This window comes from Equus asinus, chromosome 25 (assembly GCF_041296235.1).
Source record: "Equus asinus isolate D_3611 breed Donkey chromosome 25, EquAss-T2T_v2, whole genome shotgun sequence".
NCBI lineage: Eukaryota > Metazoa > Chordata > Mammalia > Perissodactyla > Equidae > Equus > Equus asinus.
Genome location: NC_091814.1, coordinates 22,593,898 through 22,614,740, shown reverse-complemented (window position 1 = coordinate 22,614,740; position 20,843 = coordinate 22,593,898). Strand labels below are relative to the sequence as shown.

Sequence of the window (20,843 nt, the reverse complement as noted above, 5' to 3'; positions counted from 1 at the left end):
GCCTGGCTGGGGGAAGGAGGGAGAGAGTCCACCATGAATGTGTGTGGGTATGGGGATGGCTCTGCGGTTCTGTGAGTGTGTTTGGGTGTGCGTGATGTCTGTTGGTTTATCTTTGTGTGCTCCCAGGTCCCCGTGTGTGCGTCTCTGTTTCGGTGCGAGTCTGCATGAGTTGCTCGTCAGGTTGAAGGTAGATATTCTCTCTCTCTCTGCCTCTGCCTCTTTGCTTGAGCCTCTCAGCAAGTCAGAAGAGAGAATTTTCCTTTTGGGAGGGTGGGAACACATGGCCCATCAGGATAGTATGGGTCAAGGCTTTATGGACACACACAAATCACAGGCCATTCCTGTGTGTGATCCTAGCTCCCCAGGCTGGGATTCACCCACACTGAGAAGTGAGCGAGCTGACTATTACATGTGTGTTTCCAGTATGTCTGTATGTCTAGTATCTGGTGGGGCTGTGTGCTTGTTTCTTTGATATGTTTGTCACTCTGTCTCTGAGTGTATATTTGTACATGCTGGGTCCATGTTTAACTGCCTTTAAGAAGCCTCCTAACAGGAGCTAGAAGCACACGCTCCTCCACACCCAGACAATCCCAGGTTCAACTCCGAGTTTGGGCAGTAACTCATCCATTAACCTTGGACACATTCCTTAACTTCTGTCCGCCTCAATTTCCTCACGGGGCTAATAATAGCACTAGCCTCACAATGGCTGGTGAAGATTAGATGAGATCTTGTTACGCACCTGGCACAGGTCGGAATACGGAGACGGGCCCGTCTTTGCGCCTCTCTGAGAGCCACATCTCAGTGGTCGTGACTGTAATGTGTGACATCTCAGCCAGATTATAAACTACTTTAGGGCAGAGCATGGGTCCTAATTATCTTTAACGATACTGAGGACACCTCAGCGCCACCTTGGTGCATTGCACATATGTCATCTTGAGGGGAAATGAATTAAATAAGCATGTGAGACATAGGACTGGTGTCTGATGTATGCCCACACCTGGTGGTACCTGCAGGGTGAGTGGGAAGCTGGTGATGGCATAGCGATGACACAGACCCCCATGGTCACTACTTCAGCCCTCACCTACGTGTCTCTGCAATCCCAGGCTGCCTCACTCCTTTCCCTGCTCACCCCCCACACAGGCACCAGCTAAGGTGCGGTTAAGCCTGTGTAGTTTTTTAATGGGCCAGGGGCGGGTACAGGAGCGCTCTGCAGTCTGTGTCATATATCCCTTGCAGCAGGTGCTTGTGTTGTGTGTACGTGTGTCTGTGCCTCGCTCTGTTGGGGGGCTGTGTGTGTGACGTCTTTCTGTATGAAGCTCCTCTGTGTTATCCTGGGTACGTGCATCTGTCTGTATGTGTGAAGCGCCTCCTGCCTAGGGCTTTGCTCTCCTCCCCTCAGTTTTCCCAGTTACATAAACATCTGAGGGGGGACTCAGGCCTGGGCTATGGGCGCCCCCTGCTGGCGGCCTCCAGAACTCACAGTCTAGGGAGGAGCCTGTGGAAGCCCGCAGTGTTCTCCCAGGGCCTCTTCCCCGCTGGAGACCCAGCCCAGCCCCTTGACACTTACCTTCCCCCAGCCCCCTCCCAGCCCCAAGCCATAGGTGCTGTCAGCTCCCTGTGAGTCCCCTCTCATAACACTCATCCTGGGGGTTGGTTGTTACTTGCTTTTGCTAGGTCTCCGTGGAATGACTGTAGTCCCTCAAGGCAGGGAGCCATGTGGGCCTCATTTACCACAGCATCTCCAGTGCCCAGTAGGAGGCCTGGCCCAATCAGTTATTTGTTGAATGACTGAGTGTATAGGGTGCAGAGGCTTGGGAAGAGAGAGAGTGGGGTGTGGGAAGATTTGGGGCTGAATTTGTCATATCTTGGCCGCTTAAAAGCTATGTGGCTTTGGACAAAATGCTTAACTCTTCTTGAACCTCAGGTTTCTCATCTGTTAAATGACGCCATCTGGAAAAACATGCTGTAAAGACTAGAAATAATATCCAAAAGGGCCTTATTGTGTGTGGGCATCCCCAAAATGGCATCAATGATGATGATGATGATCGGCAACATCTCTCATCTCTCAAGCATCAGGAAGGCATTAAGTCCGTTCCACTCCCAAACAAAGGGAGAGTGCCTTTCAGCTTTCATGTACCTCAGTCTGGCGTGTGGATGGATTTAGGTGAAACGGATCTGGAGGAATCAGGCTGTGGATATGTCAGTGTGGGAGGAAACAAGCACCCTGCTGCTCTGTCCCTGGGCTGGTCCTGGGCTGGTCCTGGAAGTATTGGGAGGGGAGAGCAGACCTCTGATTTCCCTTTGGGGTCCCCAGCATTTTGCCTCAGAGTTTCTTCGGTCTCTCTCTGAATGTGGCTGCAACTGAGCACCTCTCTGAGCCAGGCCCTGCGCCAGGCTCTAGGGACAGAGTCAAGGAAGGTCTGGTCTGGCCTGTGCCACTTCTGCTCTCAGGGCTTCGATTTCCTCCTCCGTAAAAGGGGGTGGGAGTGGGAGGGTTGGGGGATGAGTGTGGGCAGGTAGGGTGTTAGAAGGTGTTCCCACTGAAGGCCACTTTGACAACCTTAGCTTTGCAGAGGGGGTTGTCCCTTCCTCTCATTCTGGCCACACACTTCCTGCCCCTCCCCACTCCCCACCTTCTCCATAGTTGAGGAAGAGACAGAGCACCTGAGAAAGATGCCTCTTCCATTCTCCCACCTCCAGGGCAGGCCCCACCTTTCCCAGTGCAGAGCTGTCCTCCCTGGAAATAGAGACACCTTCACTTAAACTGCAGGCTCACCCTCTCCTTAAGACTAAATGAAACCCTTTATTAGAAGTAGTTTAAATAATAACTCAAAAACAAAGCAAAAAAGACATCCTAACTTCTATTTTGCGTCATCCTGTGCCCAGCACTTTATGTACATTATCTCAATTAATCGTTACAAAACCCGTTGGGGTGCACGTCATCCCACCTCGATTTGCCCACAAGATAACTGAGGTTGAAAGAGGTTAAGCAATTTGACCAGGATCACCAACCAGGAAGTGACGGCGCCCAGACGGCTCACCCTCCTAACCCACTTCCTCTGGTTCTGCCCCGAGGGGGTGGCAAACCCATCTGCCGTGACCTTGCAGAGCCCTGACACGCCTTTCGGCCCAGATCCTCCGCCTTCCGGAACTCCTGGGTCCGACCCATCCCCACTTCTGCGGGGTTTGCGGTGAGGCCTAGCGGCCCAGAGCAAATAATTGGATTCTAAGTGCGTGGCTATAGTCACCTAACCGACCCCAGGGTCCCGGCACCCAACTCAGGAAAAGCTCGGCAGGTGCGGGATGGGGGTGGGCTCTGCGCGGAGCTGGGCGGGGATTTAGCTGAGCCCAGGTGCCGCCTGTTCGAGCGGGCCGGGGGTCGGGGCGGGGCCGGGGGTCGGGGCGGGGTCGGGGCGGAGCCGGGGTCCGAGGCGGGAGGGGTTGGGGGTGGGGTCAGGGCGGAGTCAGTAACAGCGGCAGGCGGAGCCGGGGCCGAGGTCCAGGACCTGGGTCAGGACCGAGCCGGGGACCAGGGCGGGGCCAGGATCAGGAGAGGTCAAGGCAGGTTGGGGACCCGGGCGGGGTCTGGAGCCCGGGGCCGGGGCCGGGGCCCGGGCGGGGGCGGGGCCCGGGCAGGGCGGGGCGGGAACGGTCTCCGGAGTCGCCGAGGCGGGAGGGAAAGCAGGGGGAGGAGGAGGAGGGGAAGCGGAGGGGAGGAAGGAAGGGACTTGGCAGCTCCCGTTCTGCTCAGCTCGGCTCCGCGCACCCACGCCTGGCTGCTCCGCTTCGTGCCCCCCACCTGGGCATGCGCCCCCTGAGTTCCCGGCCACCCAGAGCCCGCGCCGTCCCCCGGAGCCTTCCCAGAGCGGGCCGCGCAGGATGGGCGCCCTCGGTCCTCCGCTGCTGCTGCTGCTAATGCTGGGTAAGCCCGGCCCCCGCCCGGCCCTCCGCCCCGCCAGGCAGGTGCCTGCCACCTGGCGCCCACTGTGGCCGCCTCCCCAGCGTTTCGGAGCTCCTAGCACCCTCCTCTGTCAGGGGCGCCTCCAGCCTCCCTGGGCTCGACACCCATCTGCCCTTTATGGTTGCCCGCCGAGCTAGTCTTGGCGGGGATGAAGGCTCCCCAGCTCTAGGCCTCGGGGTGGGGCACAGTGAGGACACACCGAGGTGCCGCCTCAGGGACCGCCAGGCCTCCGGGGGCCAGGCCCCACTTCTCAGCCGGCATACTCAGGTCCTGGGGTCGCTGCACCCAAATGCTGCGACTCCTCTCTGCCTCACAGTCAGCATCAGGCCCAGCCTTGGGTGCCCGCCCTGCGTGGGCAGTGCCTACCTGGCTTCATAATTGCCTGGGGTTGGCTGGAGGCCCAGGGGCTGGTTCTAACCACGATATTTGAAGTAAGTCTCCCCTAATTGCCCCCACCTCCCTTCATCATCTGAGGTTGGGGGCAGTTCCCTTTCTCACCCCCATCTCCATCCTGGGCAGGTCTCCCTTTGCCCCACTTTCCCTCTCCCAGATGGCAGTTGGCTCTATAGCCTCCTACCAATTCACATCCCCTTAGTCCCAGCTTCCCTGCTTTAGGAGAAACCAGGCTCCATGGAGACTGATGCTGGGATCTCCAAGCACCCTGTGTCTCGTGGTGGGTGTTCACGGGGAGGTGTTCTGGGCCACCACTGCTGGATGCATGAGGGCAGTGAGAGTGGAATTGGTTTTGGCCTGAACTGGAGGGTTCCCTGTAGAAGTCGGCACGAGGGCAGTGACATACCAGTACAGATGTTCAGGAGACTGAAGCCCTTAAAATAAGAGCACAGAGTGGGGGCTGGGGGGGTGGCCTCTCTGCTAGAATTCGGAGCTGCCATAGTCAAGTCGCAGGCTGACGTAGCCCCAGCTGCCTGTTTCTAGACGAGAGCTCCACTGCAGTGTCAAGCAGCATCTCCCCCTGCTGCATAGGTCCCTGGGCCCTGTGGGACTAGAATGAATCCTCTCCGTGGGGCCCTGGGTGGGAGGCAGGAGGATGTACAGAGGAAGGAGCTGTGGGGCCCGGTTGCCTAGCACTTGGCCCGTTTTCCCCAATGGACAGCGTGGAGCAGAGAGAAGCCCAGGGGAGGTGGGGCAGTGTGGTGCACAGAGGTGGAAGCGCCTGCCTCATACAGGCACTTAGGTTCATTTCGCAGATGAGGAAGATGAAGTAACTTGCCCCAAAGAACACATCTTGTGAGTGTTGGGGCTAGGATTTGAACCCGGATCCGTCTGACTACAAAGCAGGCCTCTTTGTTCTCCCTTCCCTCTCTAACACCCAGGAGGGGACCTGGCTGGGGAGAGAGCGCAGCCTGGCAGCTCCTTTCCTAAGGCAGTGGGGGTGACTTTCCCATGGGGATCTCCAAGCATCAGCAGTTGTGGAGCCAGGAAGGTGGGAGGGGGCCCTTCTGAGCAGAGTCTGCCCGGAGGCCAGGGAAGGTGTCAGCTCAGCTGTCTCCTCCATCACTGATTATGAAACACCCTTGGGCAGGGCCCTCCTGAGTCACACACTCACTCTCCTTGTCTGAGTGGAAGCTCTTAGCTCTCCTCCAGTGTGGAAACTGAGGCCTGGGAGGAAGGGCCAGGGCCAGGCCATATAGCTGGGGAGAGGATAGGGCTGGAACCTGACCTCCTGACTTCCAGCCTGTGCTCTAACCAAGCAACCATAAGTTCTCCTTGTGACTTGGCCACAGGAAGACGGGGCTAAGATTAGCCCAGCTCAGGAGGGAAAGTCAAGGGGAGCCCTTCTGGGGGGACTGGAGGACAGAGTTTGACCACGGACTTGGTGTTTTCCTCCAGCCTTTGCAGAAAGGCCCTGGGTATGCCCCTGGGAGTGCCATTCTGGTTGGTGAAGTCAGTCCCCACAGGCCTGGCCTTGGAGTTCCCCATCTTCCTCCCTGGCTTTGTCCCTCTGCAGGGGCATGTGGAAGCCATCCAAGGACAGTGGGATCTTGGCCAAGACATTATACTTCTCCTGCCTTACTTGCTCATCTGTAAAATGGAGGCAGGGGGCTGACGCAGCCCTCCTTACATTCTGTGTGCGGTTCTGTAGTCTTATCTAGAGGGGCTATGGAAGGATGGAAGGAGAGAAGGAAGAAGCTGAGCCCTTCAAGGCCGCCAGGAGTGTCTGCTGGAGCAGGCTGGGGTCTGGGGGTGGGGCCAGACTGAAGAAGAGGTTTTGGCTTCTCTGAGGAGAGGAAGATGGGAAGGGGCAGCTGGGGGTTTAGTGTCTCCCTACAGAAAGGGAACCATATGTAAATGAATGCACACCATATGCAAATAAAGGCTTTTGTTAGGGAGTTGGGGGGGTGCATTGTGCATCAGCTGGGCCAGCAGGAAGATTGGCAGGCCTGGGCTGGTGGGGAGGGGATCTTCTGCCCCCAGAAGCCAGGGCAGAGGCTTGTTCTTGCCCCATAAGTCTCAGCTGCCTTGGCAGCCCTGTGGGGTGGGAGAAGTGAGCTCATGGCACAGCTGGAGCAGGGAGGGCATTGTGTGGTGAGAACTGACTGGGTCTGTGCCCTGTCCTGCTCAGGCCACTGGCTCCATTGTCTGGAGTCCCCTGGCCCAGGTGACACAGCTGAGCCCACCAGCCATTCTGAGCAAGATTTTGCCAGCTTCCCTCAAACAAAGGAGGGGGACATGTGGTCTCAGAATCCTTTAGCTAGAAGGCTGTGCTGACCAGGCCTGGAGCAGGGGACTGCAGACAGGAGAGTGGAGAGACGGTGAGGCAATCCAGGAATGCTTAAATCAGGAAGCAGATGTAGGTACTCCTTTCTGCCCCATGTGCTCTGCTTCTGGCCTGCCAGAAATGGGATGTTTCTGGGTTCCAAGGCAAACCTGGCTCTATACCACCTCCTTGAGAGCCAGGTGTCTTACTTCTCAGTATCCTTTCCCTGTTCTCAGGACAGGGTCAAGCTGTGTCCCAACTTTCCCCAGGTTTCCTTTCCTTTCATGTGCAGGGGTCAAAAATGGTGCTGGCAGTGGGGGGATGCGATGGGGACCCAGGCCTGCTCAACTTCTCCTGTCCTTCCCTACAGGAGTCAGGTGCTGTGCCCGGGAGGTGCTGGTCCCCAAGGGGCCCCTGTACCGCGTGGCTGGCACAGCCATCTCCATCTCTTGCAATGTCAGTGGCTACGAGGGCCCTGCCCAGCAGGACTTTGAGTGGTTCCTGTACAGGCCTGAGGCCCCAGAGGCTGCACTGGGCATTGTCAGCACCAGGGATTCCCGGTTCTCCTACGCTGTCTTCGGGCCCCGAGTGGCGGCTGGTGAGGTGCAGGTGCAGCGTCTGCAGGGTGATGCCGTGGTGCTCAAGATTGCTCGCCTGCAGGCCCAAGACGCTGGCATTTACGAGTGCTACACACCCTCCACTGATGCCCGCTACCTGGGCAGCTACAGCGGCAAGGTGGAACTGCGAGGTACTGGGCCACACCCACCCAAAAGGCAGAAAGTCAGGACCAGGAGGGACCTATCTAACCACTCTCAGGTTTTTCGGCCGAGGAACCTGAGGCCCAAAGAGGTCAAGTGATTGCACAGTCACCCAACAAGTTAGTGGCTAGTCTGGACTCTAACCCAGATCTCTTCATTCCAGTCCACTGTTCTTCTTACTCTACTGAGCTACCTCCTGGGAGAGAGAGAGGTGTCCTTAAGCTGTCCAGTCCCCTCTCCATTCCCCGAGAGGGTTGGGGAGCGTGAGAGGGTGAAGGACTCCATTCCTGGAGATTCCAGGATCCAGATCTGGGGGAGGTGGGGGAGAAAGTAGAGGTAGGGTGGGAGGAGTGAGGCCATGTGACATTCTTGTTCTCTTAAGTTTCTTTGTCTTCTGAGAAGGAAGACAGAGCCACTTTTCTGAGTATTTCAAACGGGGCTCAGTCCCAAACATAAGAGTGAGTTGGCGATGGGCTGGTTCTGTGAAATTCAACAAGTATTTATTGAGTGCCTGCTGTGTGCCCAGCACTGTTCTTGGCACCACTGGGTTACAGAAGAAATAATTCCACATGAAGCCTTTACCCTCTAGGAGCTCACAGTCTATTTAGGGAAACAGGTTGTATGTAGGAAACAGTAACAACGGCCGCCCGCTCCCAGTCCTTCCTCACTCCCGCTCTTCTCTTCAGTTCTTCCAGATGTGCTGCAGGTGTCTGCCTACCCCCCAGGACCCCGAGGCCGCCAGGCCCCAGCTTCACCCCCTCGCCTGATGGTGCATGAGGGGCAGGAGCTGGCACTGGGCTGCCTGGCGCGGACGAGCACGCAGAAGCACACACACCTGGCGGTGTCCTTTGGGCGAGCCGTGCCCGAGGCACCAGTGGGGCGAGCGACTCTGCAGGAGGTGGTGGGACTCCGGCCCGACCTGGCCGTGGAGGCCGGAGCACCCTATGCTGAGCGGCTGGCTGCAGGGGAGCTGCGGCTGGGCAAGGAGGGGACTGAGCAGTACCGCATGGTGGTGGGGGGTGCCCAGGCAGAGGATGCGGGCACCTACCACTGCACTGCCGCCGAGTGGATTCAGGATCCTGATGGCAGCTGGGCCCAGATCGCAGAAAAGAGGGCTGTCCTGGCCCACGTGGACGTGCAGACGCTGTGTGAGTGCCACGCGCCCCACGGTGGGAGCCGGGAGCCAGGCTATCTCAGTGGGCACCGTGGCCACCAGGGGCACTAGATGGTCATCGTCTGACTCCAGGGAGCCCACCTTCGCTAGAGTGAGCAGTCTTGTTAGCATTGCTCCGTTCTCTCTCCATGATGGCTCTTCTCTGCTCAGAAGTTGGGTGTGGAGGTCGCAGGGTCATGGCTGAGGGGTGAGAGTCAGACCCCTGGGTGGGGAAGCTGGTCATACCCTGTGGGGCAGATGGGTGGCCCTGAAGTGCTGTGGTCAAAGAAGGAACTACATACAGTTGGGGAGTCAGGTGCTCTGTGCCCCCTCCTGCCTCCATGACACCCCTTCCCTGCTCCTGTGTTTCAGCCAGCCAGCTAGCAGTGGCAGTGGGGCCCGGTGAACGTCGGATCGGCCCAGGGGAGCCGTTGGAACTGCTGTGCAATGTGTCAGGAGCACTGCCCCCGCCAGGCCGTCATGCTGCGTACTCTGTGGGCTGGGAGATGGCACCTGCGGGGGCACCTGGGCCTGGCCGCCTGGTTGCCCAGCTGGACACAGAGGGTGTGGGCAGCCTGGGCCCTGGCTATGAAGGGCGGCACATAGCCATGGAGAAGGTTGCTTCCAGAACCTACCGGCTACGGCTGGAGGCTGCCAGGCCTGGTGATGCGGGCACCTACCGCTGCCTCGCCAAGGCCTACGTTCGAGGGTCTGGGGCCCGGCTTCGTGAGGCAGCCAGTGCCCGCTCCCGGCCCCTCCCTGTGCATGTGCGAGAGGAAGGTGAGAGGGGGTGGGTCGGACCCTTGACAGGGTTTGGGGCCTGTAGAAACCTTTTCTTTCTGTTTCTGTGCCCTCTGAGCCCACGTCCTTTGTTCTGCAGGTGTGGTGCTGGAGGCTGTGGCATGGCTGGCAGGAGGCACCGTCTACCGCGGGGAGACGGCTTCCCTGCTCTGCAACATCTCTGTGCGGGGTGGGCCCCCGGGGCTGCGGCTGGCAGCCAGCTGGTGGGTGGAGCGACCAGAAGAGGGGGAGCTGAGCTCTGCCCCTGCCCAGCTAGTGGGTGGCGTGGGCCGGGACGGTGTGGCAGAGCTGGGGGTCCGGCCCGGAGGAGGCCCCGTCAGTGTGGAGCTGGTGGGGCCCCGAAGCCATCGGCTGAGACTACATGGCTTGGGGCCCGAGGACGAAGGCGTGTACCACTGTGCCCCCAGCGCCTGGGTGCAGCATACTGACTACAGCTGGTACCAGGCGGGCAGCGCCCGCTCAGGGCCTGTCACAGTCTACCCCTACACGCATGGTGAGTGACTGCCCGCTCTCCCCTCTCACTCGCCGCCTTCCTCCAGCTCCATGCTCTTCTGCCTCCCTTTCCATCTGACCCCCCTGCTACTCTCCCCTTTCTCCTCGGCATCACTTCCCATGAAGGGTCTTGGAAATCCAGCTCTCAGCCCTCCAGGGCCCATCTGCCCCAGGGTCCTTGGTGGTGAAGGTTGACTTGAGTGCAGATAGGGCAGGGGGCAGACGGGAGGGCTGTCTCTGCATGGGGAGGAGGTGGGTGCAGACAACTTGATAGGGAAGGTGCTGGGACACAAGTGGGACAGTGGGTGGAGGGCAGTGGCACCCCAGGCTGAACACAGCCCTCCTCTCTCACCCAGCCCTGGACACCCTGCTTGTGCCCCTGCTGGTGGGTGCAGGGGTTGCCTTCCTCACCGGTGCCATTGTCCTTGGCACTATCACCTGCTGCTTCATGAAGAGGCTGCGAAAACGGTGATCCCTGGCTCCCCAGGTGAGGGAAAAGACCCCCAACGTTGTCTCCCCCAGTCCTAAGATGAGCTGTCCCTCCCTGGCCCCGCCTGGAGGAGGACTAGCCGGCTCTCAGTTCTGCAGGACCCTGTTAACGAGTGCGGGCCAGGGGAGAGTCCCACTCAGGACTCTCTCCTTAGCCCCTCCACACTCTCTCTCTAGTTCTCGCAGGTGTTGACCGTCTTCCAGCCCAGCTCCAAGCCTGCCTCTGGTTGCCTGGATACCCTCTCCCTCTGTCTGCCCTTCTTTTAATTTATTTGACCTACCCCCAGCCAGAGTGGGGGACATGGCCCCCATTCCCCACTCCTTCCTTCCCGAACTCCTCCCTCTGGCCTTCTGTTCTTCATCTCATACCCAACCTGTAGGGAGGCCGTTCCCTGTCCAAGAATTAGTTTTTCTAAAATGTGAATAAACTTGTTTTATAAAATCCAGGGCTGGTGGTGTCTTCCCTGCCATGAGGCTGTAAAAGGCTGGGTGTATGGCAGAGAGGTCGTTGGGGCTGACAACCTATTCTGGATGACCCAGGCCTCTCTTCCCACCACAAACACCATCTGGCCTCTGTGGGCCATGCCACCTACCCCAGGAGAGGACACCTGGGTCCCATCTGCTGCCTGGGCTGTCAGTGCCAAGCCGATCACTGTTGGGACTCCTACTCATGGAGGGGAGCACAAAAAGGGGGGGTGAGTTCCAGCTTAGCCTGTCCCCTCTCCTAGCGTTCAAGTCACAGGACAGGGGCTGCCAGGACCAGTGCCCTTTTCTGAGTTGCCTGCACCACTCTGCCTGCCTCATTCTAGTCCAGTTAGTCTTGGGCCTGACTCCTCCCACCAGGCCCTGGGGCCTCTGCCTTTTTCCTCTTGATCCTCCTCCTTCTGTCTGACGGCAGCAGAATAGAAGTCCTAAAACACAGCCCCTGGGTGGCCCAGTACTCAGGGGAAGGCCTGTGTGTCCACAAAGCCCCAGCACATACCCGCCCCCATGGCCTGCACATACCCCCAAGCCTTGCCTCACCCTCCTCCAGTGTCCCAGGGTCTCCCTGAATTTGTCTCTGCGTAAGGATTCTCTGATCCTAGAAGTCTTAGCTGCACTGCAGCTTAAGAGGCACCCAGTCTCCCTCTTTCAATTCAGTTATTTAAACATTTAGTGAGCATTACTAGTTTGCTAAGTGTTATTTTTACAGAAGGGGAAACTGAGGCCCAGAGAAGTGATGTGACTTGCCCAGAGTCACAGAGCTCATTAACGACAGCATCAGGGCCAGAACCCAGGGCTCCTGACTCCTTGCACTGTCCACAGCAGTGCCCTGAGCAGTGACTGAGCAGCAAGGAGAGGCGTGCCAGGGTCTCGTGACTTCCACACAGCCTCAGTTTCTCTGCCTGTGCAATGGCAATGGGTTAACTACTGTGTGAGTGTGTGTGTGTGGCTACAAACAGTCCACTCCCTCCTCTCCAGACTCCTCCTGTTTCACTGAATTAAAGCAAAAGGACTCCCCATCCCACACCCCAACCTTTGTTCTTGGGGGAACAGCTGGCACCAGGGTTCCGAGACCTCATCTTTGACTGATGGTGACCCAGGTGACCCTGTGCCTCGAGGCAACTCTCTGAGTGGGCCCAAGCTGGCATGGGCTCCCTCCGTGACCCCCTTTCCTGCTTCCAGGAGGCACAGTGTCCCACAGGACCCCAGCTTCCCAGCCTGGAATGGAGCAGACTGGCGTGCTTTCCCTGAAAGGGCTCAGACTTTTATTAAAGGACAGGAGTAGGGTGTAGCCAGGGCCAAGGAATGGAGGTCATTGCTAGGCCAGTGCTGTCTGAGGGTGTGCCTGCCTGGACACAGACTTCTCCCGGGAGGCCAGCCTCAGGTCCCCTCTACCTTTGCCGCTGCTCCCCCATCACCAACCAGGGACTTTGCTCCTGGTGACTGGGATGACACCAGGAAGGGGGTGGACATAGGGTGGGAATATGTGTCTCCAGGGACTCCTGTCCCAGGTGGGCAGACAGCAGGCCACAGACAGACCAGATGTTTGGACTCCTCGCTCCTCTCTTACATTTTCTCCCACTTTCAATCCTGCCTCTTAAGCCCTGCAGAGGATTCGATCCTTTGTCACGCATGCCCTTCCTGTTCCAGCTCCCCCCCACCTCTCCAAGAATCCCCTCCAGGCCTCCAGACTGCTTCATCCCATCTGTCTTGCCTACTCATCTTCCCAAAACACCACTGCCAGCTTGTCACTGCCTTATTTCCACTGATAGGTGAGTCCCCAGGCCCAGAGTTAAGACTCTTAAGCCTGGGTTTCAGGGTCCCTCCCCCCGCCCAATACTCCACCCTTTATATTTCAGTCTCCTCCCCCAGAGATCCGCAGCTTCTGCTCAGCTTGTAGGCCCCACCTCCTGATATGACCTCCAAGTCTTTGCTGAGAGCAGTGGTTCCACAGTACGGTCCCCATTCCAGCAGCATCAGCAGGACCTGGGAACTTGTCAGAAATGCAAACTTTTGGTCTCCACCCCAGACCTACTGAGTCAGAAGCCCTGGGAGTGGGGCCCGGCAATCTGTGTTCTCACAAGTCCTCCAGGTGACCCTGAGGCCCACTCGAGTTTTCTAACTGCTGACTCAGATCATTCTCTGCTTACTCAATCCCTAGCCTTCTGATAACCAAACCCTCCCACCCCCTGCTCCAAGAGATGGCTCAGGTTCACAGTTTCAACCATATCTTGTTCACTGGCCACGAGTGTATTTCTCTGTGTCCCCCATGCATGCTGTATTCCAAGCATGGAATCGAGTCTCTGACTGTCCACCCCACATGGTACTGGGTCAGTGCTCAGTACCCACTGGGCACCCAATGAATGATCTGAATGACTCCTTCTCATGGTGCCCTAAGACTAGTTCTGCTTTCCCAAGGGCTCCTGTGTCCCAGCTCTAGTGAACTCATTTTGTCCATCTCTGCCCTGGGCCTTCTTCCTCCTCGAAACCTCTCTCTCCCCTCCTGCCTCCACAGTGGTACTTATGAGATCTCACTCTACTGTCAGAAAAGAGCCATCTCTTGTCCTTCCCCAGGCCCTGCTCCAGGGCCCCGGTTCTGGCATCTCCCCCACTGCATGTTGCCCTGCTTATGTGGACAAGGTCATCCATACCCTGCTGAGCCACCCCAGCAGCCTTTCGTCCTCTGCTTGGCCTGTCACAGTGGTGGGGGTAGAGCTGGCAGGGCATCCTCCTTATCTCTGTCCACCTTCCTCTCCTCTGGGCCACTCAGGCTACTGTGTCCAGTGAAACAGGTGTGCCAGACACAGGGAAGATGGCTGAGGAGGTGAGTGGGGACCAAACTCCAGCCCACACTCTACTCCCCAAGCCATGTACCCTGGTTTGGGGTGGCGTCGGTCTGGAGGAAAAGGGCGCCTTTTCAAGATTTCACAAAGATGCTCTGTGGGTTAGCAGCAGCCCTGAGTGTACACCTGTCTGTTGGTCCACTGGCTATCCATCAGCTGTCTATCCACCTTCCCATCCAATCCACATAAGTCCATCCTTCTGTCTATCCATCCACTCAAGAACAGATGTGAAGTCACATACAGACAGGCTGGTAAGTTCTCTCATCCCCACCCTTCATTCTCCTGAAATCAGGAGCCCTCCTTTCCGTATTGGATCCGAGTCTCGAGATTCTGAGGGGGCCTCTCCAGCTTTAGTGTATTCCCAGGGGCCTAGCCTCCTTCTCCACCTCTCACATCCAGCTCCCCAGGTGCCTGTGTCTGGCCCTGCCACAGGGGTCTGGAGGAAACTGGTCACACTTTGGACTCACTCTCTGGGGGTGGCAGGCAGCCATTCTGCTCTTTGTCAACTCCAGCCCCTCCCCCTGCCCCCTCCCCCACCCCTTCCTCTTCCACCTTCTCATCCAGCCGGCTGGGGATGGACCAGTAGAGATGGGCATCAAGGCGGGCTGCAGCCTCAGCCAGCTCCCGGGCACTGCAAGAGGGGGTGGGCACCTCAAAGGTCTCATGGAAGCTGGCATAGTCCACCTCATAGAAGCCATCCTCCAGGGTCAGCACTGATGTGAAGCGGTGGCCCCACAGCACCTCGTCCACCAGGTAGGAGCTCCGAGCTTGGCACGTCATTCCTGAGGAGAGACGCATGGGTCAGGGGGTATCCCAGCCCCGGGCTTCCCTCTCTCACCTCTCATGCCACATCCCTCTTCCCAGCACCCTTTCCTATATTTCTCCCCGAGGGCCCCTACTCCACTTTGGTCCAGCCCACTTTCTCCTTCTTCCCAGCTCCTGTACTTGCCCAGCTCCCTCACCCTCTTCCACATTTGTCCCCACCCCTCTTAATCTCTAGCCCAGGCTCTACCCTCCTCTCCACTGGAGATGTCAATCAGAGAAGCTTAACCTTGAAACTGACCTTAGGGATCATCTATTTCAACTTCCCTCTCCAGACAGGGCTCCCCATTGGAGCATTCCCAATAATGAGCAACTAGCTTGTGCTTGATTACCTCCCAGAACTGAGAGCTCACTACCTCATAAGGAGCCCACTTCTTTGTGTTGATGGCTCTAATGGTTGGATCATTCTTCTTTATAAAGAGCTAAAATCTGCCTCCTGGGATTTCCACCCCTTGGTTTCATTCCCCTGCCATCTGACACCCCTTCGAGTATCTGAAAACTGGAGTCTCAGGTTCCATCATGTCTTCTCTTCTTCAGGCTGAACATCCCTGTCTCCCTCCATCATTCCTCATGTGATCTGCCTTCCAAAAGTTTTTCATTCTTGACTGCAAACCAGAATGGCCATGGAGGATCCTTTAAGCACTTTGAGTGTGATAAATACTCCAGTTGTAGCCTGATCCATGCATAAAAGAGGGCTCACCACTTCTCTCTTTTGGCCATGATGCTTTAGCTAATAGGGCCCAAGGTTACATAAACATCTTTGGAAGCTGTATCACACTGCTGCAACATTAAGCCTGTGGCCAACTAAAACCCCCAGTTCTTTTTTCACCAGAGCTCTTCCATGCTGTGCTTACATAAGTGATTTTTTTAAAGCCTAAATGTAGAATTTTATATTTATTCCTTTTAAATGTCATCTTCTTGGGTTTTGGCTCATTATACTTGCTTTTCAAAAGCATTTTGGATCCTGACTGTCTCACCCAAAATATTACCATCCTTTCTAGCTGTGTCTGTCTAGAAAAATCAGACACCCTCCATCCCTGTGTTCTCCACCCCCGCCCGCCCCCAGTCCTCCTTGCCCTGAGCCTGTGTCCTGTCCTCCCTGTTGGGCTGGCTCACCCACCAGGGCAGGCGATTCTCCTCTTACCCCAGGATCTCCCCCAGCCCATGGTGCCCTCCAAACGGGGGGTGGTTGGATGTTGGGGAGGGGCGGGGACCATGGAAGAGTGAATGTGAGCTAACCGGAGACTGCCTCTCAACATTGAAAGCCCCACCCTGAGACATCTTGGGGACATTGGTATTCTTGGTTCCTTTGGTGAAGGCTGGAATAGGAAAGATCCAGTGGGGGAAAGGGAAGAAGAGGCAAAAGGGACACTGGGGAGAGAGGGGCTGTGAGGAAGAGAGGGAGAGGCTGGGATACAAAGGGAAAGAGGGCTGATCAGGGACTTCCCTGTAAGGAGAGGGGTCGCCTCATGTGATGGCAAAGGAGTGACAGCCAGAGAGATAGAGAGGAAAGGGAACGGGTGAGTTGGGGAAGGGGAAGGAGCAGGGAGGAGATGGGGGAGTAAGGAAGGAACAGGACCCACTGAAGCAGAGGGTGGTGAAGCAGACTCAGCGTGAGGGGCCAGGGCGGGGTCAGAAGGCCTAGCCTGCGGGAGAAGCCAGCAGAGGGCACAGCTTCAGCAACGGTGGCAGGAACTGCAGGGCCCCCTTGTGGGCCTTTGCTTATCCACTTGCAGTTTGTTTTATCCTCTTCCCACTTGCAGATGTAAGTCCCAAAGGACCCCATTTGCCCTCCCTGCACTGGTCTTTTCCTACCTGCTCCCAAACCCTTCACTGTGCAGGCCTGAGGTGGAAGTGCTGACATCACAGGTGCGTTGCCAGTTCCGTCTAGGAAGGGGTTAGAAATGCTAAGATCATCTATTTCCTTTGTCAGTGGAAGTTTTTGTCAGTGGAAGAATCTTTTGATGGATGGGGAAACTGAGGCAGAAGGGATCCCTCTCCCTACGGTCCAGCCTAGGGATAACTCAAGTAATGGAAAACCCTCACCACCAAATTCCAGGGCCCTATACCTCTCCGCAATGAGAAAACCGCCCAAGCTAAGCCCTCCTTCCAACGCTGGAACCACTAAAAACCAAAGCCAGACTGCCTGTGTCCTATCCACGCCTACAAATGGTGTGGCCACTTATTTAGCTTATAACTGTGGACAACTTATTTAACCTCTCGTTGGGGCAATCTCCTCTCTGAAAAATGAGCACAATAACAAGAAGTTCCCTTCGTGGGGTTCTTGTTAAGTTCAGATGAACTCAGGGGTGTAAAGTGCTTTGGAGCCGTGCATGGCACAGAGTAAGCACCCGGCGAGTGTTGGCGGTTATTAGGACTCTCCTCTAGTCCCAGTGACACAGAACTCTCGGCCCAGGGCCCCAGGCTGGGGCCACTTCGGAGAATTCCTCCAAGCTTTCTCTTGGCTCTCTGCGGGGTCACTTTGTTCACACACCCCTCCCAACCCAGGTGCCCCATCTCACCTCAATCTCTCATCCTCCACCAGCCTCTCCATCCATCCTCCCCATCTCCCTGGTCCCTCTTCCTGCCTCTGCCTTCTGCGGCCCTGCCCTCCCCCGGCCCTGGTCCCTCTAAGGCCAGTTCCCCGCCCCCCCTGCTCCGCTCCTGGGCCCGCCCGCACCCGTAGCTTCCACCATGCCCTCGAGGATGACGACGATCTCGAAGTCGTCCCTCTCGAGGGCGCGGCGCGACGCCTCCCAGAAGGGGCTTGCGGCGTCGATCTCGTGGCTGATGACGAGCGGCGAGACGAGGAAGAGGCGGTCGTCGCCGGTGTCGAAGCCCACGCTGAGGTCGGTCTGGTGCAGCGGGATGAACTCGCCCTCGAGCGTCTGGCGCGAGCGGATGAGCTTGGCGCGGATGGAGGCCTCGACGATGTGCGAGGAGCGCAGGTCGCCCACGCGGAACATGAGGCAGAGGCGCCCGTCGCGCAGCGACACCACGGCGTGCGAGGAGAAGACGAGCGTGGCGGCGCGCTTGTTGGGCTGCGAGATCTTGACGAACATGCAGCCCACCATGAAGGCGTTCACCATGGAGCCCAGGATGGCCTGCAGCAGCAGCAGCACGATGCCCTCGGGGCACTGGTCGGTGATGACCCGGTGCCCGTAGCCGATGGTGGTCTCCGTCTCGATGGAGAAGAGGAAGGCGGCCACGAAGCCGTTGAGGTTGTTGACGCACGGCGTCCACGCCGTGTCCTCCAGGTGCTCCAGGTCGCCGCGGCCGTAGGCGATCAGCCACCAGATGGCGCCGAAGAAGAGCCAGGTGAGCGCGTAGGCGAGCACGAAGAAGAGCAGGCTGAGGCGCCACTGCAGGTCCACGAGGGTGGTGAAGAGGTCGGTCAGGTAGCGGTACGTCTCGCGCACGTTGCCCTGCTGCACGTTGCACCGGCCGTCCTTCTCCACGTAGCGCTGGCGGCCGCGGCGGCGCGGCGGCTCCTCGGGCCCCGGCGAGAAGGCGGCGTTCTCCTGCGCCATGGCGGCGGCTCAGGGCGAGCGCGGTGGGCGCCTGCGGACGCAGGGGGCCCCGGGCTGCCGCCGCTCGCCGCCCCTCGCCGGGCGCCTCGGCGGCGTCGGGGATCCTGCAGGGACTTAAAGATGGGCCGGGTTAACGGACCCGTGGGAGAGGCGGAGACCCCCGGGCCAGCTCCAAGTGGCTCTGAGCGAGTCCCTTCGTGTCTCTCAGCCTCGATTTCCGTATCAGTAGAACGGGAATAAAACGCACCACCCCAGCTGCCCCCCAAGACCACAAGATCGTAGAGTCAATGAGATAATGTATACGAACTGGATAGCACTATGCAAGTTTGATGATGATTTCCAGGGGAAGAGCGTACGAGAGATCCTGGTTGTACCACCTCTAACTGGAGTGTGTGGCCCCTCCGGACATCCCCGGGCAAAAGGCCCAGGCAGGGAGGGAGTTTCCTGAAATCCTTAGGCTGTGGGCTCCTTGGAGGCAGGCAGGGTCATCTTCCTGTAGGTGTGGCGCCCTCCCTGCCCTAAGGCCTCCTCCGCCCCCTCTCTGGCTAATATCAGGGCAGTCCCCTAATCACTGCTCTCTCCAGTTCAGCCTGACGGCTAACCAAGCTCTTTTGAGGTTCACTCCAAGACTGACACAGAAAATCTTTCCCATCCTCCCTCCCTGCACCTCACTTACTCTGCCTCCTCCCACATCTTCCTCCTCTGAGCAAGCTTACAAAGGAGAAGGAAATGAAAGCGGAGGAAAGTTAAGTGAAAAATCGCCAGTGGGCAAGGGTTGAGCATTCACACTTTAGGAAATTCCCACTGGAAATCCTCCCTGAGGACTAACCATGACCATTGCTGCTGTAGTGTGAGCCCCATCTCCCCTGGGTTCTTTCTACAGTGGAGACAGCCCAAAAATGGGCAGGAGGTATAGAGCATATGAGATCCACACAGACAGGTGGGGTAAAGGAAGTGCAGAGTTCATCAAGAGTTAGGCTTGTGTCCCTCTAGTATCCTATTCATCATGAGACAAGTAAATCAGATCAAGTGAAGCCTAAGCACCCACATTTACCTCCCCCACTCTCTCCATTCTTTTCCCCCAGCCTCCTACTTCCCATTGACTACGCTTACAACAGCTCCCCCACCATATGCCCCAAAGCTCACATTCTAAGGGAAGCACACCTGATTTTGCTTCTAATTTTTCCCCCTGAGGAGGTCTTTGAGCTGTAATCTGCCCTGGGAGACAGATCCAGAGCCTTCCCTAGGCACCAGGGGCCCCTAGGATGTATGGAGCACACAAGGAAAGGTTTGGAATAAGGATTTGGGACTCTTCAACAACCTTCCCTTCTTCATGGGAGCCATCCCGTCTCCCCCCTCCAAGGAAACCTGGGCTGGCTGGGGAGCGTGGTGGAGGGGGTGGGGTGGTGGAAGGAAGGAGTGTGACAGGGATCACAGATGGCCTGGATGTTTGACCAGGTCCTGGGGAGAAACCACCTGGATATGTAACTCCAAACCCGGAGCTCCAGAATTTTAGTTCTGGAGTGAGGGGCTCTGCAGCCAGACCTCTGGAGGCTCTGTGCGTGTGTGTGTGTGTGTGTGTGTGTGTGTTGGGGTAGAGGGCAGGAGAAACCAAAAAGAGATGGCTTGAAGCTTAAGGGCACTCCCACACACATTTATTTTCAAGGAGGAGTCATGGGACACAGGGTCCAGGAGCCCCAGTGCAATGGCAGAGTAGGGTCTTCCCCTCCCCCTACAACGGGTTTCTGTTTCCTTCACTGCGGTCCAGGATGTCCTCGAGAAGCGATCTCTAAGCATTCGCTGGCTCAGAGACCCCAGGTCATGCAGAAAAGAACCTGGGTCCCCTTCGTCCTATCTTCAGCCCCAGGTGGGCTTTCAGCTGTTTGCTCAGGGTCTTGGGTAATCTCACCCCCAATCTGCCCCCTTAGATCTCTCTGCCCAGGGCTGGGGACGTAACCCCAGAATCTGATCGCCCCCATGACTCCCTCCTCTCCATTGCCCCAGGGATCCAGGTGAGCCTTCCTTTGATTGTGTCCCATCTCCTGTCTTCCTGAATGGGGGCTGCATTTTTCTCAATGGGGTAGGAAAGGTGTGAAATTGTTGCCTCTATCCCAGGACCAAAGACTTGATTTCTGCACTTCCCTCCAAAGATTCCTGTTCCTCCAGCCTACTCCTTATTTCTTGTGCGTACTGTGACCCCTTTTCAGAAGACCCCAGGGCCACATTTTCCTGGATCTCCCTTTCTCCCCCTAGGGAGTGCTGGCCAGCAAGGGGGCTTATTTTTTGGAAAAGGATCTGCTGAAAACTCCCTCAGGAACCAGCTCTTCCCAAACCCCCTCTTGCTTGGGAAACAGGGGCCCAAACCCAAGTCCCCCGCATCTCAACTCACAGTGTGTGGAGAGGAGAGTAGCCGGCAGCAGAGACCCCTGGGGGGTAGCGTCCATGCCCCTGACCGCCCCCCCCCAGCCCCCTTGGAGGGTGGGAGCCGCAGACACTGCTGTTTCTCCTAAATGTAGCGGCAGCTCTGACTAGGACTTGCTATCTGTGTCATCCCCACTTCCCAGGCTCCCCTGCTCCTCTCCTGTTTCCACAGCAACCAGTCTGGCGACAGCTCTAGAGCATCCCCCTCCCCTCCCCAGTCCTGGGTACCACTAGAGGCTGATCCACACGCCATAGCTATTTTTAGCCAAAGTCCCTCCTCCTGGACAACTCAGAGCTTGCCTCCTCACCCCCTCAGGAAAAAAAAAAAAAAGAAAAGCTGGCACATTGTCTCTTTCCTACGAACCTCCTTG

At 57.4% G+C, this 20,843-nt stretch overlaps 2 protein-coding genes across 9 annotated transcripts; one reads left to right on the top strand and one right to left on the bottom strand.

Moving 5' to 3' along the window:
* The first annotated feature begins 3,067 nt into the window (after positions 1 to 3,067).
* IGSF8 (immunoglobulin superfamily member 8) lies at positions 3,068 to 10,815 on the top strand. Of its 8 annotated transcripts, none has more exons than XM_014848332.3 (8): positions 3,068 to 3,296; positions 3,752 to 3,922; positions 7,051 to 7,428; positions 8,125 to 8,586; positions 8,964 to 9,371; positions 9,472 to 9,885; positions 10,241 to 10,371; positions 10,551 to 10,815. In XM_014848332.3, exons 2-7 carry the CDS (start codon positions 3,880 to 3,882, stop codon positions 10,354 to 10,356), a joined length of 1,821 nt encoding a protein of 606 aa, XP_014703818.1. In that variant the 5' UTR covers positions 3,068 to 3,296; positions 3,752 to 3,879; the 3' UTR covers positions 10,357 to 10,371; positions 10,551 to 10,815. The 8 variants fall into 8 exon arrangements, with proteins under 8 accessions (XP_014703818.1, XP_070353753.1, XP_044614157.1 ...); XM_070497652.1 differs by having other exon boundaries at positions 3,736 to 3,922; XM_044758222.2 differs by lacking the exon at positions 3,068 to 3,296 and adding an exon at positions 3,444 to 3,561 and having other exon boundaries at positions 3,736 to 3,922.
* KCNJ9 (potassium inwardly rectifying channel subfamily J member 9) lies at positions 8,593 to 20,580 on the bottom strand. Its single transcript, XM_044758224.2, has 4 exons — positions 20,441 to 20,580; positions 17,202 to 18,164; positions 14,252 to 14,481; positions 8,593 to 8,838 (listed from the first exon to the last, which is right to left on the bottom strand). Exons 2-4 carry the CDS (start codon positions 18,049 to 18,051, stop codon positions 8,668 to 8,670), a joined length of 1,251 nt encoding a protein of 416 aa, XP_044614159.1. The 5' UTR covers positions 18,052 to 18,164; positions 20,441 to 20,580; the 3' UTR covers positions 8,593 to 8,667.
* Positions 20,581 to 20,843: the final 263 nt, after the last annotated feature.

Bases quoted from the DNA above. Each gene is read 5' to 3' on its own strand.
- IGSF8 (XM_014848332.3), top strand. From the start codon at position 3,880: ATGGGCGCCCTCGGTCCTCCGCTGCTGCTGCTGCTAATGCTGG. The intron at 3,923-7,050 runs GTAAGCCCGGCC...CCTTCCCTACAG, and splicing joins GCTGCTGCTGCTAATGCTGG to GAGTCAGGTGCTGTGCCCGG. The intron at 7,429-8,124 runs GTACTGGGCCAC...TCTTCTCTTCAG, and splicing joins CGGCAAGGTGGAACTGCGAG to TTCTTCCAGATGTGCTGCAG.
- KCNJ9 (XM_044758224.2), bottom strand. From the start codon at position 18,051: ATGGCGCAGGAGAACGCCGCCTTCTCGCCGGGGCCCGAGGAGCCGCCG. The intron at 14,482-17,201 runs GTGCGGGCGGGC...GTCTCTCCTCAG, and splicing joins GGGCATGGTGGAAGCTACGG to GAATGACGTGCCAAGCTCGG. The intron at 8,839-14,251 runs GTGGAAGAGGAA...TCTGCCCCACAG, and splicing joins CCAGCCGGCTGGATGAGAAG to GGTATGACCAGCTTCCCCAC.